Source organism: Aphis gossypii, chromosome 2 (assembly GCF_020184175.1).
Source record: "Aphis gossypii isolate Hap1 chromosome 2, ASM2018417v2, whole genome shotgun sequence".
NCBI lineage: Eukaryota > Metazoa > Arthropoda > Insecta > Hemiptera > Aphididae > Aphis > Aphis gossypii.
In genome coordinates, this window is record NC_065531.1 from 39,339,814 (window position 1) to 39,364,861 (window position 25,048).

The 25,048-nt window shown below is 34.2% G+C and overlaps 2 protein-coding genes and 1 long non-coding RNA gene across 5 annotated transcripts; 1 reads left to right on the forward strand and 2 right to left on the reverse strand.

The window, feature by feature from the left end:
* Positions 1-2,456: 2,456 nt before the first annotated feature.
* On the reverse strand, positions 2,457-18,822 carry LOC114131313 (protein obstructor-E-like). 2 transcript variants are annotated; one of them, XM_050201106.1, is made up of 6 exons: positions 18,678-18,822; positions 10,662-10,720; positions 7,793-8,095; positions 3,940-4,140; positions 3,138-3,333; positions 2,457-2,752 (listed from the first exon to the last, which is right to left on the reverse strand). In XM_050201106.1, exons 2-6 carry the CDS (start codon positions 10,696-10,698, stop codon positions 2,590-2,592), a joined length of 900 nt encoding a protein of 299 aa, XP_050057063.1. In that variant the 5' UTR covers positions 10,699-10,720; positions 18,678-18,822; the 3' UTR covers positions 2,457-2,589. The 2 variants fall into 2 exon arrangements, with proteins under 2 accessions (XP_050057063.1, XP_050057062.1); XM_050201105.1 differs by lacking the exon at positions 18,678-18,822 and having other exon boundaries at positions 10,662-10,837.
* On the reverse strand, positions 11,391-18,826 carry LOC114131348 (sodium/potassium-transporting ATPase subunit alpha-like). 2 transcript variants are annotated; one of them, XM_027996541.2, is made up of 2 exons: positions 18,678-18,826; positions 11,391-16,575 (listed from the first exon to the last, which is right to left on the reverse strand). In XM_027996541.2, exon 2 carries the CDS (start codon positions 16,174-16,176, stop codon positions 13,150-13,152), a length of 3,027 nt encoding a protein of 1,008 aa, XP_027852342.2. In that variant the 5' UTR covers positions 16,177-16,575; positions 18,678-18,826; the 3' UTR covers positions 11,391-13,149. The 2 variants fall into 2 exon arrangements, with proteins under 2 accessions (XP_027852342.2, XP_027852343.2); XM_027996542.2 differs by lacking the exon at positions 18,678-18,826 and adding an exon at positions 17,992-18,281.
* A 2,212-nt stretch (positions 18,827-21,038) lies between these two features.
* On the forward strand, positions 21,039-21,753 carry LOC126550103 (uncharacterized). The gene is made up of 3 exons (XR_007604148.1): positions 21,039-21,207; positions 21,307-21,564; positions 21,638-21,753. It is a non-coding gene; the product is annotated as an uncharacterized LOC126550103 (long non-coding RNA).
* The last annotated feature ends 3,295 nt before the right edge of the window (positions 21,754-25,048 follow it).

The following is a 25,048-nucleotide window of genomic DNA, read 5'->3' on the forward strand; positions in this document are numbered from 1 at the left end:
ACATGAAATTAAAAATATAAAATTTAAATTTGACTTTTTAAAATAAAATTAAAAGTAAAAATTACGATTTTTTTTTTTTAAAAAAATATTGTATTGTAATGAATTCAAATCATCTAAAAAAAAAAATGATATATTTTATACAGAAATATTTTATATTGAAAATGTGAAGATTAGATAGTGATAAAAAAACATGTTGTATAATTTAAAAAGTGACAACCGTCCACATAATACACAAAGTGTGCATCTGAGTTCTGGACTTTTGAAGACCTGCTATAATTTGTCACTGTCACAACTTATATAATTTTTGTGTACACAATATATGATCTAGGAAGACCTTTTACAAAATTAAAAGACTAATATATTATTATAACGTGTTTTTAATATGATTTTTTTTTGTAGAAGTAGAAGTAGTAGTAATATTTTATGAAAAATATATTTATTAATTTTAAAACGGATTAAACGTAAAACCTTTTCTCGCCAAAAGTTAGAAATTTAGATTGTTATTATAAATATCGTTTGTGTACATTTTCTAAAGCCCACGGATGTTTTTCGGTATTTTTTCATAATTAAATCGCACCACAGCAGTGTTGTATTTACATGTTTAATAGTTTCTATATTAACTATATAATAATATATCATATTATCTACAAATTGCGCTTATACAAATTCAGCATAATATTATTATACTCGTAATATTACAAGTACATGTATTTTCCACAATTATACACTGTTTGCCTTCGATTTTAAATGACTGTTTTTATTTCAGTTTTTTTCTTTGTATAGGTATACAAAAAGAAAAAAGATATTGTAAATATTCATTTGAAAATATATTATATTTATATGAAAAAATTGTACACTAACCAGTAACCATGGCGTATGTTTAACAATAAACATATTATTATAATATAGTTAATATAGTTTAATACAGTTTTTCACGAAGGACTCTGTACACGCCTCACGTCTACACAGAACTCGACGATGGTTATTTTTTTCTCCTTAAATTCCTATACAATCTAAATTACAATATAAGTAAAAATAACAATATAGAATATCAGGAGTGTATTTATTGCAACTTATGTTCCACGGTCACTAATATTATCGATGATTTTCTTAAACTATATTTTTTGAATCGACATAATATTTGGTTTTAATTTACCATCAAATGTGCTCTGAAAGTACCAATTTCATATATAATATTTTATATTATTTCATATTATTAGTATACACTGGCCGTGATATAGATTTATCACGTAAATAATATCAATTTGTCTAGGTATTAAATACCAAATAGCGGTTGTTGCAATCATACAATACAATATTCCCTTTATAACCCAAGGATATAATAAAAATTGATTTCTATTTTCATTATAAAATATATCATAATAAAATTAAAAATAACTTATAGCGTAAAAGTCTTCTACTCTAGTGATACTGGAAAATGTAATAAGCACTGGTATGCGCAGATGTACTATTTATTACTCCACGAAATAAAGTGACACACAACCATGTGTTATCATATAAAGTTATTTTTAGTTTTTACCTACATATAATAAATATATTCCAAGCCAGTTTTTTATTAATGTATTACTCTGTAAGGGTTATCAATGTATGGTGAAACTTATCATTTAATTATTATATTATCCTAGTGATAAGATTGGTAAAATTTATTTTCAGGACCTTTCTAAGAGGCCAGTTCATCACTATCCGTCAACGTTGACTTTCACGAATATCATTTTGTTCCAATAAAAACACAATAAGAATTTTGATTAAGCGTTTTAAAATTAATTATAAATAAGTATTAAAATAAAATAATAGTATGACGGTTAAACATTAATCTAACAAAATACAATAACCTCTGAATATTCGCAAGCAAACATTTCGGTTTATTACATTTTTCCCTCATAAATTATGCATTGAACCTTGCAGCAACTTAAGGTGTCGGACCCGAACGTTATATAGTAGAGTAACGTGGATAATGGATATTTATTTTATTTTATTTTTATTTATTGTTTAACCTTAAATTCAATTTATACCCAATTTCGGTGAGATTGTTTTAGGAGTAAAAATATTGAAAAAGGGTTCAAAATAACATAACAAATAAATCATGTATACATTATTGCGGCGTAGAATTTCGTAGGTGTAGTTATACCTTACCTTAAATCCAAATCGACTGTGGACAGAATTATAGCTTGAGTACCGATGTACGTATTTACATTAATTTGAATTTCAAGCAGACATTATGGTCAAATAAGTTGTACGATGACATTTAAAATTTTTTCATTCCTTTAATGGAAAAAATGTGTATGACCTAAATACAATTATTTATTTTCTTCAAAAATATATAATATATAGGTAATCACTAATCATAGATAATACGTGTCTAAAATATATCGTACACTCATGAGTTGTAGATTATCTTAATTAGCATACTATTATGTTTTAACATTAAAACGAAAAACAGGTTTAGGTATCGTTTATTGTGAAAATATATATCATTTATTTTTAACTTCGACTTAATGTCCAAATGAGATCAGTCTCCCTGATACAGTTATTGAAAATATCGAATTACAAAATAACAATTAGTTTATTTCATTCGTCGTCTTCTACTACAGTACGTCTTGTAGTGGTTGGTCTTGATGGCTTTCGTCTGTTCGCCGCCGCCGCCTCTTTCTCCTTTGTTGTTTCTTTGGGTTTTGGATTCTCAAGATTGTAAAGTTCTTCGTCTGTCAATACGCCTTTATACCAATCGGCACTGGAAAACAAATTCGTCACGACAAATTATTATTACAGTTAAGTATATAATATATACATGAGAAGTCAGCAACCCATGCATAATTTATACTGAAGCCAAAGAAAAACGTTCCGGCTTTCGAACTACCTGTATAATGGTATACGGTTATAATAATTCGCGTCTGTTATATAATCTACATAATATCATTATTGATAATGTACACAACTCGTTACTCCGTTCGTTTTTATTTACGCGAAATCTATCAGTGTGGACGATTACGATTATATAACGATTTTCAGCGACCGCTAATATACTGTGTCTATAATAATACACTTGTATTTATAAAGACGCGAGATCGTTTTTCGAGACTTTTATTCTATAAATAACATAGATTTTTTTTTCTTACCACTCAGGAACATTTCTCGGCCAATCACATTTTCCCGACGCTTCGTTGAACACCTGTCCCATTTTGCAGCCGTTTCTCCTTGGCGTGTCGCCGTTAACGCAAACATAAAAAAATTGACAGTCCTCGGGGTTTGCGTATCTGGGATGTTGTAGCGCAATGTCAGAAGTCACGTTTGGGCATCGGAAATTGAATACATCTGTACATAATATATGAAATCCAATTATCAGTTATGACGAGCATTTAAGTAATATTTACCCTATACTACTATAATATTATTATAGTTATGGGATAGCTGATGACGCGATCGTTTAACAGTATATTTAATATAATATAAATAAGCTATTTCAATTATAATATTTTCATTAAGTATGGTTTATAATTACGTAAATATATATATTTTTTTTTCGATAAACGATTTACCAGAAAGAAAAAGATGTATAGTACCGAATATATAAATAACTATGAAAAAAGCCGAGCTGCAAAAATAAAATAAATCGCCGGCGGTGGGAGTTTAGCGCGTTTACCACGTATTTTGATATCGGTCCAAAATCTCGTGCCCATTTTGGCAGTCGAACAAACATTAACATATCCCGCGTCTGTACGCGGATTGTATGGTTTTTTCTCTGTAGTTTATTATAGCGTATCCCATGGCCGGAAACGGAATAACATGGTTACAGAAATAGTGGTGAATTTCTGACAAGTCTGTCGCGAGAAAATGATTAAATTATCGCGATGCGATTTCGAATTCTGCAGTGAAATAGACGAAAATATTGAATAGGTAGGTAGTCAGGTTGTTATTTACCTTGCGAAGAGCATCCTTTTTTCTTGGCTTCGTCCGGCCACGTGCAAATGCCAGATTTTTCGTTGTACACCAGTCCACCCGGACACGTGATCGCGTTAAATTTACCGTCCACACAGTAATAAAATTTGTCGCAAATGTTTGGATTTTCGTGCGCGAAATATCCATTTTGTCTAGGACAATGTTCAGCCGGTTGAGGCGTCTCTGGAGAAAAAAGTATACATATTAAATTAATGCAAGTTAAACTTTACTGTATGTCTTAATGAAATACTATTCTCCCAACGTAATCTCGTATGACGTTATATTTGTTAGTTTTTTAGTTTATTGTCTAACTTTACAACTCGTACGAGTCGACTCGCGTAAAATCAATAATTTCGGACGGAAAAGTTTTTGCAGAAGGCATTCATATATATTATACACATTTATAGTTTATATACTTTGCAGTTTGCACTCTCGGTTATTTAGTCGTATATCGGAGGGAATGTCGGTATGATATTTATGGATCTAAAACAGATTTAATGTCCTAACAGCGCTGTACACTTTGTTTAGAATACGAAAGCTTACAAATTAATTTATAAGAATAAACGCTGCGGGATCGATTTATTATCGGACATAAAAACTGTCATGGTTTTATTTATCATATCGCTGCAAATGTCTATTAACACATAGCATAATATTAATATTATAAACCTCATGCGTATGCCAAAAATTGTTTATTTTACCGTTATGATTATAATAGTATATTTTGTAATTTTTTTATTATTACCATTAAAAGGAGCATTAAAAACAAGGGGATAATTAATTTGTCTATAGCACGTGGTCACACGGTTGTTATTATACGTGTAATATGTTATTAGAGTTTTCATTAAGAAAGCAAAAAAAAAAACGAACATTATAATTTGCCGTCGTTAAATTATCAATGTTACAGTGCACGGCCATTAAAAGTCTGCATACAATTAATAACGAACAAATGGACAGTGTATTACAAATTAATTGGTGTACGAGTATGTATGGAAATTTCATCCTTGAAATTTCTCGAAAGTTGAATATAATACAATACCACGTCATATTGAACCAACAATTAATGTTGTCGTCGCGTTAAAATAATAATAATATATACTCAGGATTTTAATGGCGTTTAACACATACTACCCATATTATAACCAATACGCGAATAAGTCGTATATTATATATTATATACTAAAGAATTTGCGTGTGGACTAATCTGATTTTTACACGCCCTCGTCTGCTTCCTCGGCATTTGTACAGTATACAGTTTCGTGGTGTGCTGTTGACACGATATTATGTTATAAATTTATAATATATTTATATATATAAGTGTACGACTGCTAGTAAGAAAGACTTGGTCTGCACTTGGTCGTACGATGTTACGCAATAAAAGTGACTATTAGCGTTTCAGGTACATGAAATACAAGTTATAGCACACATTATTATGTATATTATGTACTGTTTAAAGCATATATAGTTATAATATTGATATGGATAGATAGAAAGAGAGAGATAGAGAGAGAGCCGAAATCGTATGTACATTATATATTATTGTATTATATATTTATATTGTATAATAATCCGTGGTATAGCAGCAGATGTCGTAAGAAATATAATATTATTATCGAAACGGTTAGGTACCCTGTTTGGTGTTGTGACATATATTACGATAATAATATTATATGATACTACAACCGTCGTTAACTCATCTATACGTGTGTGAATGATAATTTGAAATTTCTATTCGTTTTGAATTCCTGACCAATGTCAACGTTAGGTTGTTTAGAACGTCGTTTATATTGTAATGTGCTTACTATCGGGACACGCGTTTCGCCTTAAACAATAACGCGTGTTGTAGCCCGAACTTGTCGTCGCGGTAGCAAGGTCGGTGTTGCCGTGAGAGGCGTTCGCGCATAGTATGCAAAAAGCAGCTTACGGACAACGTTTCCGAAAGGTAATAATTTTAAAATTCAACGTCGATTTCACCTCCGATCTAACCCTTCGCTCGCGCGCAAAACGACGATGGTATTTTACGATAGAAAATTAAAATAAAAACGTTGAAGCCGAACGAAAACGCATAAAATTCCATCTCCGAATACCTATAGTGCAGTGTGTGTCTGTAGAAAGCTTGGAAACGTATATTGTAATATACGCCATTATCGTTTTACAAACCGTTCGCCAAAAATATAATATATATTATAATGTTATAATAATAATACATTATACAATGTGCAGTGTGTATGTACGAGACGCATAATAATAATAATATAATCTAAACTTTCTACGCAAACTGCGCCCGGCCACGTACACGATAAAAAAAAAAAAATACGTATAAAACAATATTACATAACGGTCGAGATATATCATAATAATATTATTATTTTACACAGATATTCCAACGACAGAATAACACGATAATAATAATAATATAATATAAATATGCGTTATAATCGAAAAAACCGCGTGACGCGGACGACCGCTGCCGCCGCCGCCGCCGCCACCGCGTGTCTTTGCGCGTAAAACTCGCGCGCGCTATAATTAACACGCGTCGGCCGGCTCGAAAAGGTACGCCTAAAATAAGACGCGTCGGCCGCGTACAGTTCACGTCACACGGCGGTTTTTTCTTTCTTCGTCTCATCGTCGCGAGCACATTATAATATTATTTTGTTGGCATCGAGTCCGCGCGCGCGCCGTAGCGGCCTCATATCTATAAACTGTAATATTATTGTCGTCAGCCGTTTACACACAATATAATAATCATAACGACGACGTCGATGGTATATTAATTTTTAATCGTAACGGTTATGTTATATTATTGTTTCCAATAACTGTACCTACGGCGAGACACGACGACCACGCGCGCCCGCGATCGTTCGGGGGCTGTACGGCTTACGCCCTCGCGCGAAATCGCCGAAACAAATAGGTTTACGCGAGCAATTATATAGCGCTGACCGCCGTCCACGCGCCCCGCAGACTTTTATTATGACGTATAAGCGGCGATAATACACGACGTCGTGATATTATTCTATTATTATATCGTACGCTACGTATTGAATTTTAATTTCGACGATTATTGTGTGATGTTCATTTATATATAATATACTATCACACGCAGCTAAGTCACCACGACTCGTCCCATCGCGGATTAGTGGACTACCGCGACCGTCTCGCACAATGGCGGTATTGGAATGTTATTAAAATAATATCCGTGCTATGATAATATACGGAGTTGTAAGTTGTATGGCTGTTTTCGACCGAAATCGTACTCTTGCACGTTTAATACCTTTTTTTAAATTTGGCCAAAAATTGAATCAGCCAAAGAGAGAAGGGTACGTTTTTGGTCGAAAAGGGTCTCGCCCTAATATAATATTATACGGAAATGGTTGAAGTGATTTATCATGGAAGACTTGCATGCGCGTCGCGGATCGGTCAAGTTTAGGCAAAACATGTTATGCATTTGCAGGGAGAGTTCAGATATTAGTTTGTGCGCGATTTTAAACGGACAATATCAAACTCATATCCAATTGTATTGACGTGGTAAATCTATGAAATATATATTTTATTACAAACAGGAGTATTGTTTTAGATTTTTTTTCAAAACAAAAAAAAAATTGATGTCTTCTTTTATAGGTACCTATTTAACGATTTACTTGTATAGACTATACTTAATATCATATTTCGGATATAAAAAAGACTTGGAAACAAAAAAAAAAAATGATTAATTTTTGTGGCTATTATATTCAATTATTATGCATGATATTTTAGTATGAGAAATCGTAACAAGTCCTATACGAGCATCCCGAGTGCAAGAAATAGAAAAAATGAATTGTGTGTAAAATATACTTACGTAAGGCGGGCCTTTGCGAGCAGTCGATGTTCAGTGGAAGGTCACACTTCTCTTGCTGCGAACTGTAATCGTTGAACACCATGCCGTCCGGGCACAGCTTCTCGGTGATCTTATTGTCCGTGCACGCATAGTACTTGTCGCATTGGCTGGCATCCGCGAAGAAACCGTTCGGCTCAGGGCACTCGCTCTCCAGCTGATCGGCCGACTCTTCATCCTCAACGGCGGTAGGCCGATGACGGGGTGCCGTGGTCGTGGTAGGTGGTCGTTTCCTACCACCGGTGGACTGGCCGCTCAACAGAGCGACTGCGGAAACGATTCATTTATTATTATTATTAATATAAGACTCCCGCACACACGACGGTCTAGCATTTGTTGTCTTTTATAATGCGAGTGCGTGGGAGGTGTGCAGTCGATGTGTACACAGCACATTATATTAATATATAATAACAGTAGGTAATAGGACCTTGCGACGCGTATTGTGTTACGAAAAGCTTTTAGGCGTTTGTTCTGGTAGGTGTAATAATGGGTGCTTATCTGTTACCGCATTTATATATATAATATATATGTATATATATATATATTACCAGCTCTGCGTTATTGTCACGTGGGAAAAAGCACACAAAACCTTATTATATTATGTACGTTTGCAGCAGTGGGGGTCTGCGTCGTGCTATACACAGAAAGAGGTCGAGAACAAAAGGGACAAAAAAAAAAAAAGACGTCGAGTATATTCTTGTTTTTATACTTAGGTATATATATTATAAATTATATTATATAACTTTCACACAATACTAACGAAAAGAAAAAAATTTGTTGGTTCTCTAAGTCTCTTTACAATATAAATCATAAAGCGTATATATGTACCTACGTGCAAGTGGTATATTGGCCGTTCTTACACCACCACAAACGTCAGATAATACGCCCACTAGCTTGTCGTTTCTCTGTTTTGAAAAGCCGCCTGAGGCGGGCGGCCGATTGGCCGTTAGATGTTTTACGCGAAACATTATTTCTCCAGAACAGAATACTATATATCATAATATATTACCGCTAACTAAAAATGCACAATGAGAGGAGGGGGAGGGTTCGCGTCGAAGAGACGTATTTTTAATCGCCATGCCTTCCAACACAGACTATTAGGAATTTGCCGCATTCTCCCGAATTCCACAGCCACGTCGAGTATTAATACTTGGACGATCTCCAGCGAGTCTATGCGGTAGAAGAGTTAAAAGTTTAACGGCCTCAAGCGCGGGCACATCGATATCGTGTTATTTTTGAGTCGAAAGTTGAAAACACACACTCGTCATCGTTACACACAAAAATTGAAAAATGTCATAAAATATGGACGTCAGAAGCTAATCCGAACATCGCACAATTAAAGTTCTGATAAAAAAATACGTTAGATTCGATATGATCAAATGCCACCCCCTCTCCATCTTATTTGTGCTGTCAAAAAAAAGAGAAAAAGAAAACACTAAAATATATTAAAACTGGATAGTGGGAAATAGCAATTAAAAATAATCTATAGTGGATACGTATCGAATATTATAATGGAACAGATGAGGTAAATGCATTGAACACAAAAATGTTGCTATACCTAATCTATAAGGTTAAATTAAAGAATCACCTCTACCTCCACCCCTCTTAGTCCATCAGACAATTGAATCTCAACGTTCTATTTTGGGCAATAGGAGAAAATCCTAAATTCGTTGAACCTATACTACTACTTTTATTGTTAGCATTTTTTTTTTACAAACGTATTAAAGTCGATTTGTTTCGAACGTTTATTTCTTTAGGGGTACATCCAAGGTCAGGTTGTACTGTTTATTGTAAATCGTTACCGGGTACCAGTCACGAATTCAAGCGCGTCCGTTCGTGAGTTCGAGTGAATGCAGTACGTATGATTTAATATATACATATTCATAATATAATATGCTGCATAGTATAGGTATTGTCGATTCACCACGAGAGGGAGACAAGGAGTGGGATTCCGCTTCTTTTTTTTATTTCGTCCATATTATTTTATACGTCGAATACCGAGAAACAGTTTTTGATCATTTCTAATTATAAATTATTTACAAATATAAGGTTATAGAAAAAAAAAGTATTAAAACGACAGTAATCCCGAAAGTAATAAAAACTAGTAGCATTTTATAATAGTACCATCAGTATCTTACATAATCTTTTTATTAAATATCAAATACCCGCATAATGTGTAGGCGAATGAAAACGATTTTTCAACAAATACCTATACCTATTTTCACCCTTGCGCGTAAGACATGCATAATATAATAATGCGTTTAAAATTAAAAAATGATATTAATATTGACATAACACTATACCGTCTACATCGAAAAAGCTCAACAATATATAAAAGCGTAAAAGCATGTACCTAGTAATATATATATAATATATATGTTATAATCGATTTACGGTTTCAAATAACGCGGCTATACCTGCATAATATCATATTCAAATATAATAATATCGGTGCACAATACGCGTTTATATTATTATGAAAACAAAAACCAACAACATCATACATTTATATTATATTATTATTATAAACGAGCATGTGTCGAGAAATCGAACGTACACGATATTATACTCTACATACTTTCTTTTTATTTGTTATATATATTAAAAAAAAAAAAAAAATGTACAATATTTTCTCGTCGAGTATCGCATTTAATTTAAATAGGTAAATACGTGTAAGGCGTATTATAGTAGTAACATGATAATAATATTATAGTGTATGCGTTAAAATAAGATGAAAACAAGCGGATATATTATAGATATTATAGATAGGTAGATAGGTATACAATATATTATAGCAACTTATACGACTTAATTGATTCATTACGCTACTTACTGTGGCACAAAATAATGGCGACGAGTCTTACGTCCATGTTGTACGTGCGGTTTGTAGACCTTTCGATCGCGAATGATTGTGAACGACGCAGGCACGGACACGAGAAAAAAAATAATAATAATAGTAATAATAATAATAATAATAATAATCATAATCATAATAATAATAAAATAACCGGCGTATTATTATAATGTATTCACCTTCGTTCTGAGAAAACCACTTCTCAGTTCTCCCGCGTACACCACAACCACGCCGACCATTAATAACGGCTTTGGGCGATACAAACGTGATTTTATTATATACATATACGTATCGCCGGATGCTAATACGATTTTATTCATAACGCCACGACGCTTTTTTTATTTTTTTTTTTTTTTATTTAAGCGACGCCGCCGACATAGGTTTCGATGATAATAATAATATTGTTACGTCGTATGGCTGTTGTATAGTGTATATATAATAAACACCTACTTATATATATATATATAAAATATATTATTATGTTACTTGAACGTTTGAAAGAATTTTCTTATATTATACTCCAATCGTCGTTGCTTTTTCGCAAGACGAATTTCAAAACTCGAAACCAGCAAGACAAAGAATATAATGTATATAATTTCTTTGTCCTGTACGTTATTATAGGATGATTATAATATTGTGAGGTGAACGTGATGATGATTATAACGATGAGAAAGTCTGTATTACGTGATGGATAAAATAAAAGTCAAATTTAAATGTCTTTGTATACAGGACTTTTATTCGGAACATACATTACCATTAAATCTCTGAAATATGATTTTTTATTTTTTTTGCGTGTTTTGTCTTATGCACATACAGCACGAGATAGCCGAACAATAATATAACATTACATAGTAACTAAATACCCGAAGTTTTACAATGGTTTGTTTCATTAAAAAAAAAAAAAAAAAAAAATCACTATGTATAATAATAATAATATAATATATGGTTAAGTTTTGTAGCTTTACAATTTATTTAATGGATATTAAAAGCGTACAGAATTACAATTTATAAACCTTCTATTTAACAACATTTTTCGTCCTAAGTCTGCAGCACTAAATATAATAATATATATTATGTATAAAAAAAAAATAAAAATAACTGCCTTAAAAATATTATTATTATTTTTTTTTCGTTTTACATGTTATAACTATAAACATAATAATAATGTTTTTTTTTTTTTTTTTTAGTAGGTGGTAAGCTATAGATCAAATGACAAGTATACGATTTTTTTTATTTATTCTTAAAGATAAGTTATTGTTGCCTTTGTGAAATCAACTATAAAAAGCGTTTTGTCTACAATAAGATAAAAACGAATAGCGTATATAATTATATCGTATAATCGTAATTACCGTATATGTAAAGTCGTATATAAGTATTAAAAACAAGAAAAAGAACAAAAGAAAGGTAATACAAATAATACATATCCAGCCGAGAAACAAAATATAAACGAAATAAATAAGGCACAACTTACAGGAAAAAAATGTAAAAAAAAAACAAACAATTGTCTAACTTATAATACCCAATACAGTAATAATAAGCTATATAATATAATATGTATCTATTGAAAATGTGTACAATCAGTTGAAAACGCCGAACAATTAAATACGTATGTATATTTTATAATATATTATATAGACTATTTTAGACGACAATTTTATTTTTAAAAGTACCAGCTATTGGTGCTGAGAACGAGATTTTGGTTTTGTAATTCATCTTCCAATCCTTGCCCTAGTTTAATTATACGCATAACACTTACACTTTATTGATAATAATTTTTTTTTTAACTCATAACAAAACTAAAAATGCAATAACTATTTAAATTTTTTTTTCGATTTTTTTCAGTTTTTTACTCCAAACAAAATACTATACATTGAATTTTCTACAGGCAATTTGTTTAAAATGTATACACATATATAATGGCTCAGCCTCTAAGCATAATTGCACGTAAACCAGCCCGGGTTACAATATGTAGAGACGCGGAAGATCAAAAGTTTTTAATTAAGATGATTTTTCAGTTAAGACTTTTGATCAGCCTTGTACTATATATATTATTATTATAGTATATAACAAAACATTTATGAATATCTAATCCAACACTATGCATTGTTCAACGATTTTTTTTTTTTAACTTACATAATATTTAATAATCTAGGCCCTATGGTAAATGAACACTCATTTTTATTATAATAATTATTATTACAAATTGGTTTCATTTTAAATTTGGGGTGACATTTTTAATTTAGCGTTTAATTTTACCAATTTTTAATCTATATTTTCAAAAAATTCGCATATATAAATAACTAATAAAACTATCAATAACAATAACAGCTATACATTTTTTAATTTTTAATAATGAGGTTTTTACGCATTCATTATGCGTAAAACTGTTTTTAATTAATTGATTTTTTTTTATACAGGGACATTGACGCAATGATAGTGATTATTATTTAATTTTATTTTAAATACTTTAAAATATTTTAATAGTAAGTGTGTCTTCGACCCATCCACCTGGATGAGTCCTGAGCCAAAAACGCCGACATTCGTCATATACGAATATGACAACGGCGAAAGGTAAACCGGGGAGCCACCATTCGGCCTTTACGGGATAGGTCTTGAGCACCTCGGTCATACCAGGACAATAAGACACAAAACAGGCAGCTAATGTTTCGAAAACCATTCCGAAATTCAAAACCCAATTGTCCATACCTTGGTGGCAAATGGAATTGTAACGAGTCTTGCAAATAATCAAATCAGCCCATTGCACTACAACAATAGCTATGAAGAAGGCAGTATGGCAGGTATATTCTAGTTCTTTTCTATGCGTAAATGTCCATTCTTGGCCATAAGAGTCTTCCAGGTCGTTCACGGATTTCGAATCCCATTCATTACGTATTCCGATCAATCTCCGTGGTAACCATCCACATTGAGCCATAATTACGAAATATGAGAAAAATCCTGCAACAGCTTCTATGACTCCGATTTGACCATAGGCGACGAAAATGAGTTTACCGTTTACTAATTTGTCGGTTGATGGGTTTCTGGGATGTCTTAACATAATATCGGATTCTGCCCTTTCGTAAGCCAATGATATAGCCGGCCACATGTCAGTTCCCAAATCAATACAAAGTACGGCAACAACACCAAGTGGCAATGGAATGCCACTAAGGATAAACAGTAAGAATGGAGTTATCTCAGGTACGTTTGATGCCAAAGTGTACGCTATAGATTTTTTTAAGTTGTCAAAGATAAGACGTCCTTCTTCCACTCCTGTCACAATAGATGCAAAATTATCATCCAATAATATCATGTCAGCAGTTTGTTTGGATACATCTGAACCCGTTATACCCATAGCTATACCAATATCTGCTTTTTTCAAAGCTGGTGAATCGTTAACACCGTCTCCAGTTACAGCCACGATAGCTCCCAAATTCTGACACCCTTCAACAATATTCAACTTTTGTGTAGGAGAAGTTCGGGCAAATACGATTTCTCTGTTTGTTCTTAAAACGTGTTCCAGTTCTTCGGTGGACATGTCTCTTAATAATGAACCTTGTATAACGATTGTTGTGGATTCTCGTGGATCTAATGACGATACCGGTACTCGACGTCGTTTGGCAATATCTTCAAGAGTTTCAGAACCTTCCGTAATGATACCCACAGCCTTTGCGATAGCTTTAGCGGTCACGGGGTGATCCCCGGTTACCATGATAACACGAATACCAGCTGATCGGCATTTTGCGACGGCATCTGGAACACCCGGTCTTGGAGGATCAATCATAGACATCAGACCTAAAAATCTCAAATCAGTCAATGGGAAATTAGGAGGATCTGTGGTAAAGTTGAAGCCAATTGGAAACTGTTCTGGGCTTAAGAAAAGATCACAAAATCCAAGAACACGTTCTCCGTAACTTCCTAGTTGTTCAATTATTTCGTCCATTTCTTGTCTGATGTTTTCGTCCAACTCAACAACACCATCACCATATCGCATTCTAGTACAACGAGCTAAAATTCTTTCTGGTGCTCCTTTCATAACTAACAATTGTCCTTTTGACGGCAATGCGTGAATTGAAACTTGGAATTTATCGGAGGAATTGAACGGAATTTCCGCCACCTTTTTATGTTGATCACGGAAAGCCATGACATCTCCAACTGCAAGCTCAGAAAATTTAATTATAGCGGCTTCTGACGCATCACCCATGACTTCTCGCTTTAAAACGGGCGTATTATCTTGTCCACATATAAATTCAGCTCTGCTGCAAAGACATCCACCTCTAACGAGCGACTGATAAGCTTTGGTGTTTCTAGCCTCTTCTGTTACACCTGTCGGGTCTTTAAAGTAATCCACTTCAATGATTTCTTTATTATAACTTAAATGTGTTACAGTCATGCGGTTTTGCGTCAGAGTTCCTGTTTTATCAGAACAGATAGTAGATGTAGATCCAAGAGTTTCGACTGCTTCAAGATGTTTTACAACACAGTTTTTCGAAGCCATCCGTTTTGCTGTCAAAGACAAACATACGGTTACAGTAGCGAGAAGACCTTCTGGTACGTTAGCGACAATTATTCCGATCAAAAATATAAAAGCATCCAACCAGTGGTAACCAAGCAAGAATGCCATTATGAAAAATGAAATTCCTAGGAAAATTGCCCAAGCAGAAATCAAATGCATGAAATGATGAATTTCATTAGCGATTGGTGTGTCTCTTTGCTCCAGCCTTGTAGTCAGTCCAGCAATACGTCCCATTACAGTGTTATCACCACAGAGTATCACAAGAGCTTTTGCAGTTCCTTCGACCGCATTAGTGGAAAAGAATGCCAAATTGTTTGCTTCCAATACTTGTACTTTAGATACGGCTGAATCTCTAGGTTGTGGTTCAGTTTCTCCAGTCAAAGATGAGTTATCCACCTTAAAATTATGGGCTTCGATAATACGAACGTCGGCGGGAACGCGATCACCGAACTTAACTTCCACAATGTCACCTCTTACCAGTTCTGAGCTCAGTATGTTTTTCCGTTCACCGTCCCGCACAACATTGGCGTATTGGGGTACCATGTTTTTGAAAGAATCCATAATTCTCGAACTTTTCGCTTCTTGGCTGTAAGCAAAAACACCTGTTATGACACAAACAAGTACTAATACTGTACCCAGCCATAGGTTGTCTTCCTGAGGTTCTTCAGATGTGGAGTATTGAATACCATATGCTAGGAAGCACAGGGCCGCACCTGCCCATAATAGGATTGAAAAACCTTCAAACAGGTGTTTCAACAGGATAATCCACGCAGGAGTCCTCTTAGGTGGGGTTAAAGAATTAGGACCGTCCCTAAGCAATAATCTTTTAGCTTGGGAAGTCGTTAAACCTCTCTCTGGATCCGTCTCATAACGAGTGTATAGCTCCGGCAACGGTATCCGGTGATCATCCAAGTCGATTTCTTTTTTGAGATCGCTCATTTTGGCGGTTTTTTGGCCACCGCTTTCCGCCTCTTTAGAACCCATTTTGGACAGAATATAAGGGACTTTTCTTTGTAAAAATACAATTAAAAACTGTTTACGGTTTTAAAAATATTTATAGGAATTCATGATTATTATTATTATTAATATTATTAATTTTACAAAATATATAAATACACTAACTAATTGGAATAACGAATTTACGTCAACAACTTATAATACTACTTATAACGATCTTTTCATTTGATTACAAATAGGCGATTCTATCTCTATTCTGTGATCGAGAAAATCGATTACGGCTAATAGGTTCATTTTTAAAAATATTAAATAATATCACAGACTTAGAATAAAGTGTGACTCCGATTTTCTGAAGTGTGTATGTGTGTGTGCTGTTGTTATTCTGGATCAGCGTGGATCAAGACGTCTTGTCCCGCATGATGATTTCTGCCCAAAAAAAAAAAAAACAAAACAAAAAATAAAATAAAATAGCAATATATTTTAGCTCATTGAGTTGTAAATTAATTGATAAAAGTTATACTATTGCTAAGATTGGAATGGCATTTGAGTTTTTCCCCCAATTTATATTTAAATACCCTTGACGGCAATCCAGAAACGCGCTATACACATATGATCATCGTGCCAAAATTATTTTTCTACAAATTTTTTTTACCTAATGTTATTATACAACTGGATTCAATCACTAAAATATGTTTCAATTAATAGCTACTATAATAATATATGTGTTATATTATAACATTTTAAATGTAATACTAGGAACTTATACTTTATAGGTACATAGCTCAAATAATTAATATGCTATAGGTTATAGTAAAATTATACTTAATTATTATGATCGGTTTCAATTCAATGAATATTTTTTAACTATTTCGATGTGTATTGTAAAAGAAATAATTATTTCTAAATTTTAAAAAATTAAATTGAATATATTTTAATTGCAATCAGTAATTTAACATTAATATAAAAATGTTAATCGAGAATCGAAATTATTCAATAGTTTATTATTATATATGCTAATATTGTAAATATATAAAATGATTAAATGTGGCATTTATAATCGTTTCGTTGCTTATTATTTAAAACTGATATACCTAACCAACTATTATATTTTATTATTATTCATAAAGTCTTCGAGAAATCAAAACAATTATTAAATTGTTTTTTAATTTAAAATTTTATTTTTTTAAAGAAAACTTATACTTCATATTCTTGAAAGTTTGAAAATCAAAATAAATTACTAAACAATTTATAAATGTTTTGATTTATTTAACTTTATACACTGAAATTATTTTTTTTTCAATCATTGATTTTAAAAAACCATTAAAAATCTATGATACACACATTTAAACATGCATGGTCCATATAGTAAAGACATTAACTTAACATGAAGCATTTATGACTATAGAAATATTTAATCCGACAATCAAGTTTAAGTAACATATGGTAACTAATAAACTATAATATATTATGCAAAGAAAATGAATTATTTGCTTTCTGCAATTAAATTTTGTTACAAGCATTTGTTCGTTTTCAAATACATCTTTATATAAGTCATATAATAAAACAAAATTTCCGATTCTTACTAAAAAATTTAATACAAAAGATTTAATCAAAAAAAAACTCTATATTCATTTTTAACTGTACTTATCTAATAGTTATTTTATTTTATGCGTTAAATGTTCTTAATACTCCTACAATATGGAATAGTTTATGTATATAAAAAAAAATCATTAGAAATATCTAAATTCTAAATTACAAATTAATTCAATAACGATGAAAACTTAATTGGATTATGAAGTTTAGATAAGCCCTAAGATATAACTTTATTACGAGTGTAGTTACTGGAAGAGCTGTTTGTTGACCGAATGACCCTGACCTCGCATTAACGAATTCGATTCATTCAAATCAAATCGTCCCAAGTGCTTGTTTTGCTATTTCTTTTTAGCCACGAATTTTTGAACCGATAAGTTTCGTCCGGAATAGTTTAATAAATAAAAAACATAGACTAATAAAAACTATTAACAGAAAAGAATCAAACGGTTTGACTGGAATTATTACGTTAACTATATTTTAGGTTAAGACGAATAGTTGGCTCAGCCGCAGTGCGGACCCACACGCCACATTTACCCCCGCACCGCCCCACACGCAATTCCGTGTGTCCCTTCATTGCCCACCCATGCGTCAAGCCCCCGTTCGCCGCCGACGCGACCTATTTCGCCACCCGTTCTGCCACCAGCGCGCTCACCGTTCGATAACAGCACACCGTTTTCACACACACGTCAACTTTGACGATAATCGCCAAATATACAGAAGTGGAAAAAAATGTCGATTTTAAGGTTATGTAAAAACAATTGAAAATAAAACATCGTTAGATCGTTATACGACGAAATTAAAAAACAAAATAACGCATTAACACGAGTGTTACATGACCACTAAGTATATATATATATATATTATTTTAGCATTACGGTTACACAACGGTGGTAGACGAAAATTATACTCGACTGTACGACGACGACGCTACTCACCAAGTTTGGTATCCAAATCAAGTAAATATTGTAATCCAGGTGTTCGTAGAGTCACACTTATAAATTTTTTGTATTATTGTAAGATAACGATGAATTGAAAAAACACTTAACGAATCGCGAACAAATTTAAAAATTACAACAAAACTTTTAATAATAATAATATAATAATAATAAAGAAGCCAGACCGGACGCGTATGTGCAGCAGTGGTAGGACAAATTGGTGAGTTTATTCGGGATCGGGACGTGGCGGGGATAAGGCAGGCGGAGAGTTCGCCGAGGAAACACGCGATAGAAGGAATAAAAACGGAGGAAAAAGGAAAAAGAAAAAACCGTCTCTGGTGATGGTCTTAAAATAAAAGACAGAAAAATCTGTCCAGTGCGTTAGAGCGGTTACAATAACGCGGGTCCCGCGGCTCACGGCGGCAGCAGCTGAACTCCTCTCAGGCGGCGTTTCGGGCCGGCGGCCGTGTCAGCCGCGGCGGCGCGGGCTTGTAGCGTAGAGTTCTATTCTGGGACGCGCGTGCGCGGCCACCGCCGTGCGACGGGCGGCCAGGAGGGTTTCGGTGTAAAGGCGCGGCGGCGTAGTGGCGGCGGCGGCGGCGGCGGTCCTATGGATCCGTCGGGCGTCCAGGCGCCAGGCGCGGTTGCCGTTCCGCACGTCCTCCGCACTCGCCCGCCGTAACCCGTTCACCGTCGTCCGTGTCGCCCTCTCGCCCCACACGAGCAGCACCCACACCCATCCGTCCATCCACCCACTCGCCCGCAAATCAGTCCCATCTCTCTCGCACACAGACCCACTGCGCGAAAAAACGTCTCGCAGAGATATTTCACGCCGTTGCCATGTGTCTCAGAGGTGCCGGCCGCTGCTGCCTCCACTGTGGTGCACTCGGTGCGTACATTCGCCAGTTATTATTATTACACGAAGTTTGCGCAAAAAAAAAAAAGATCACTGTGAAGCACTAATACATGATGATACCAGTGCACGAATAATCGTGAGAGATGTGACGGCGATGGTGGTGTTGGTGGTGTCGGTGGTGGTGATAGTGGTGGAAATCGTCACAGACCGACCTCGTTTCGACTCTATATAGAAGGTGGTCATTCGATTTGGGAATGTTCGTTGTACGAGAGGTCCTGTGTCCTCCGTTATTAACTTCGGGAAAGTAGAAAGTCGATGTGGGAATGTATAAGCGATACTACTGGACAGCGCCGCATATGTTGACCAAGGGCAACCACCGAAGACTCGTCTAAAATCGAACTTTATCTACGTGTGTGGTATATTTAACGTGTACTACACGTTTTAAAGGATCTGAATTTGTCTGTTTTTAAGTACCTATCTCTGTGTTCGGAAAATGTACCCAAATTTTCCTTAAAAACCATAGTTGCCTGGTCAGTATGTGTGAGGTTAGTGTCGAGCAAAATATTTTATGATAATACGTCGTCGAAACTAAACCGTTTCCATTTCGTTTACAACTACGCTCCTTAATATTATATAACATTGTCGGCAGCCGTCTTATAAACTATGCAATACAATATGCGTTATAACGACCCTCATAATAATAATAATATTATACACTGTACGTTTTGTTTTGTTTCAACCATTTTATATTGTATGTAATATTATATTATTCATTAGTCTTTAGCACGTCAAATTTCTAGAGCAAACATTTTTTTTTTTTTTTAATCGTCATTTTACCATCCTAATTTCTCTTCTGTCATACTGTAGGATAATAGGATCTAAACGGACAAATACGTTCGCGACAATTTCTAACATCGGTCGCATTAACCATAAAATATTATAATTAAATAACACAACGATTTAAGACGATTTTAATACGAATTGTCAATACGTAATAATTACTCAATTTCTTTACCCTACACTTTTATACTTATGTATTTAAATTTATTAAAAATATAAGCCAACTAGACGATTGATGATTTTAGCTAATGTGGGTTAAATATGGCTAATATGTTCTTTATAACTGTTTGACTATTCAATTTAATGTTGTATAGTGCATAATGCATAAATTGATAAAGTTTGATAATAAGATATGAAATTATTTTTACAGTGCATTCTCGTTAATATTTTTAAAATTTAATAATGATAACTGCTGTACGAATTATGTTTTCGTCGAATGTAGTGTAGTTTCGTACGCACGACGCGGACGCTGTTAAATTGCATACACCGGGTGCCGTATTAAACGATCCCGTCGTCTTGTTATTCGTATTACACTTACAATAAACAAAAATGTATGATATCGAGTTATTTATAATAATGCATGGTAAACTTTTATGTATTTTATTTCTCGACCAACAAGCTCGTAGTCATGACTATAATGAATTTATCGCTTTGGTTTAAACAAAACCAAACGTGCATTCAACGAATTCGTACACAAAACTTATATTTATAATAAAATATTAAATCATTTCACAACACTATTTTGTTTGTCGATCGATTTAAGACCGACGATTGTTCAGTCACAAAACTGATTTTATTCGACTACGAATCACACTATAATATATTATAATCAAGGTAATTTTCGAATGTCCTTTGTATTTCGTTTTTGTCGTTTCGTACAACACGCAAATACAATATAACGACGGCCATTCGTGGTTTTTAATTTGATTCTAGAAAAGAAGTGAAATCTATAACAAATATATACTTCAAGACGTTCAATTTAAATGTAAAACACTTTTCATCCGTAAAGCCATAAATGGAATCCATAATTATTCAGTTTATTTGCCTATATTTATTCATTATTATTATTAAATTTCTGCATGATTATAATATATAGTACCTATACACGACACACGTATTTAAAAAAATTCTATTTTTATATTCAATACAATATATCCAATAATTGAAAACAATAAAACTTACACTAAAAAAGTAAACTATTACAAAACTAAATATACATATTATTAAAAGTTTTAAAATAAATGATTATCTAATTATTTCATAGTTTATTTTAAAGTGGATCAATAAAGAAAGGATATGTCGGAATATTTGATGACGATTTTTCGATTTATTTGTGAAATAATTTGAAATGTCACACCAATCACAATGTGTGCTTCTTATTCATTAACTGCGATAAAATATGATATAATTTAAAACGTTTTTGTAAAGCGAATAACTTATAAAACGTGAACATTTTTTTTTTCAAACCAACTCAGATCATAAGACAATATTATCCAAGATTAGAACAAAAAAGAGAACAATGTATTTATTTTTACAGCGTACTCATAAACGTGGTTTGTGTGCGTGTACAAACATGAATGCATTTTTACCGACTGGATCGATACGATATTATTGAACATAATATTATTTTCACCGATATTACCGAGTTGTAATCGAGGGCGTTTGGAAAATAAACAGTCGTCATGCGACACGACACCGTTATAATATGTTTGCCATACTGTCGTAAATCTAAGGTATCGGTAGGCAAGTATAAGAATATAATATGTGTGTTTGTCGATGTCTGCAGAGTAGAACCCACGAACCGGAGAAGAATAATACGCCAACAGTAGCAGCAAACGTACTTGGATCACTGACGAAGCCGTCACAAGTTACTCTATTTGTTTCGTATACGCAAATACATTATGCATATTAATTTGCAGGCAAAGTTAAATTAAACCACCCCGAACAAACATTCTACTCCACTCACTTCGTACACGTAGCCAGTCCATTATAATATAACGGACCGAAAAGTGTTGGGAATTTATAAATATTATAAAGCACTCGTATATAGAATATATGATAATAGCGTTGTAATAAATTCAAAACATTTTCTTCTAGGAAACACTCTGGGTTAATGTCATGCGTCTTTTTTTTAGTACGTTTCCAGGAATTCGGGAAAAGCTTTAGGACATCTTACGAATGTTTTATCTATTATTTTCCCGAATTATGGTATTATATATAGTTACGTAAGATGCGGGGCGAATTGTTTATTAATATATATCTTTAGGGCTACGGTGATGTTTGATACACGACACGTTTATATAAATATATACATATAAGCATGACAGTAAATTCGTTTTAAAGGATTCTTGTCAAACTATAGTTGTATCGTTGTAAGCGAACATAGGATTTGTTTTTTTTTTTTTTTTAAACAGATTTTAGAATCATAATAGTCAGGACATAAATAACTTTATAACAGTCTGCGGGTATTTTCCTGACATAATAACTAAATTTAATTCCTTTTTTTTTTAGTCTCTGGAAACGAATTTAAACAGAAAAACTTGCTATAAACGTTGAATTAAAAAAAAAATCGTTGCGGTCTGAACGGTGTTCGGGAAAGTTATAATTTACACGTTACAGACAGGAGTCATCTAGGAGTGTGACTGCGATGTTCGTCGGGTTTTCGCGGCGAGTTCAAAGGTATCGGTTTTAGTCACGAAAACGGTGAGGTGAAAAAAAAACTGTGTTTATCTATCGCGGTAGTCGGAACGCGAAAGGCGACACCGGCGTGTCGCATATGTATTTTTCAATAACGTTTTAGTTTAACAATCCAAATAGGTTTTGTCTGCCTATATAATGATCTATGGTCGAGTCTTTAGCAGTCACACACATTCCGCGTCTCTTGTCCGTCATCGGCAATTTTTCGATAGACCACAGCCGCCGCCCGCTCTAGTCCGTCCACAAACACTCCTCCGATCGTTCGCACTCCCCTCCCCCCGGCGAAGACCGGACGGTGGCGGCGGCGGCGGCGGTGTACGCGCCGGCGGCGACGTCGACGTTTCACCCCTGTGCGCGACGCCCGCAGCAGACAGTGGCGACGACGGTCTAAACAGCTGTTGGCGTGTACACGGTCGGTTGGTACGGCTGAACGGCAAGGACAACCGCCGGTGTCGGCGTAAAATCAATACAGCTTCTATATAATAGGAACCGAGCTAATAACTTGACCCTTCAGCTGCAGGAAAAGTCCATAATACAATGCACGCCGCCGCGCCCCGCGGTATACGATTTTTGTACTTTGTACGCGCGGTAATTACCGCGTGCATATTATTATGTGTATGTACCGTGGTATTATCGTCGTCGCTCGTACGGTATGAACCTATATCGTAATGGCGGCTCGTCTCATCAGCTGTACGACAAACGATTTTTATACATTATATTGTGCAGTGAACTCGTGCATCGCGCTGTATACAACACAGAAGCTCTATATAACGGCGGCGGCGGCGGCGTGGTCGATAGCTGGCTGGCTGGCGGGCTAAACGTGCGCTTTGCTGCCGGGGCGATGACATATGTACCGGCGGCGGCGGCGGCGGCGGCGGCGACGATAATATATAGAGCGGCAGTCTGCTACCGAACTCTGAAATAACTACAAATCGTTCATCCGCCCGCGTATTGATCATCGGCATCTCATCGGTCTGCATATAATATTATTGTATACATATATCCGTGCCTATGTCTGCGTAAATATATTGTTACTGTTACGACGTGGTTGCAACCGTATACCCTGGTATAGTACATAATACATATACTTGTCGATTTGATGTACGCCGAGCGTCGTCCGGAGTCGTACAGCACACGTCATATATACTTACACCGATTATTAAACGTACATAACAGCTCGTATTATCAAACGATATACTACGATTTATATTATATACGATCATCGATCTCCAATTAAGTCCATACGAAATCTATCGACCTACGCGGTAAATTTTCCCTTTCCGTCCACTATTGCAAATTCTCTACTAGCCCGCCCACCGCATCAGACCAACTTCGGATACGACGCGATTGATTTTGTAATAAAAAAAAAAAAAAACACCATTTACGTATGATACATAGAGTAGCCGTGATTATGATGCACTTGTGTACGAAGCGATTTAAGTATACTCGACTTGGGGAGGGGGACGGAGTACCACGACTATTTTTTTAGAAATTTCAGCGTACCCCTATACTATTTCTTTTTAAGTGGAACGCACGAGACGCATTATCGTTCTGGATGCTACGTCTTATATTATAACTTGTATTTATTTTTTACTTTTTAAAGATTATTTACAAATATATTGTATTTGATTTGAAGAGGGGTATTAAGGGATGTGGGGCATAGTCTCCAAGATTTAACGTTTAACAAGTGATGGAGACGTTCTTTTTTTTAAGTTTAAATTTTGCCATGTCAAGTAATGCGAGATTATCAAAAAGTCTGCCAAATCTTATATGCATGTTATACAAAATCGAAAAGATCGACAAAACGGTGCATTCAATGTATATGCTCAGTATTTAAACACTGCGTGCGAAATTTTATAAATCGTGCTAGCTCTTTTTATAATGATTCACAAACGAATTGTAATTGGACTGTCCATGTGTACATATTGTTTAAAATATAAGTTATAATACCATAATTAATGTTATCATTATAGATAAA

Excerpts from the sequence above, each read along its gene's own strand:
- LOC114131348 (XM_027996541.2), bottom strand. The coding sequence starts at position 16,176 with ATGGGTTCTAAAGAGGCGGAAAGCGGTGGCCAAAAAACCGCCAAAATG.
- LOC114131313 (XM_050201106.1), bottom strand. The coding sequence starts at position 10,698 with ATGGACGTAAGACTCGTCGCCATTATTTTGTGCCACA. Across the intron at positions 4,141-7,792 it reads CTCGCAAAGGCCCGCCTTAC|AGACGCCTCAACCGGCTGAA; the intron begins GTAAGTATATTT and ends TTTTTTCTCCAG. Across the intron at positions 3,334-3,939 it reads AAAAGGATGCTCTTCGCAAG|ATGTATTCAATTTCCGATGC; the intron begins GTAAATAACAAC and ends TATTATGTACAG.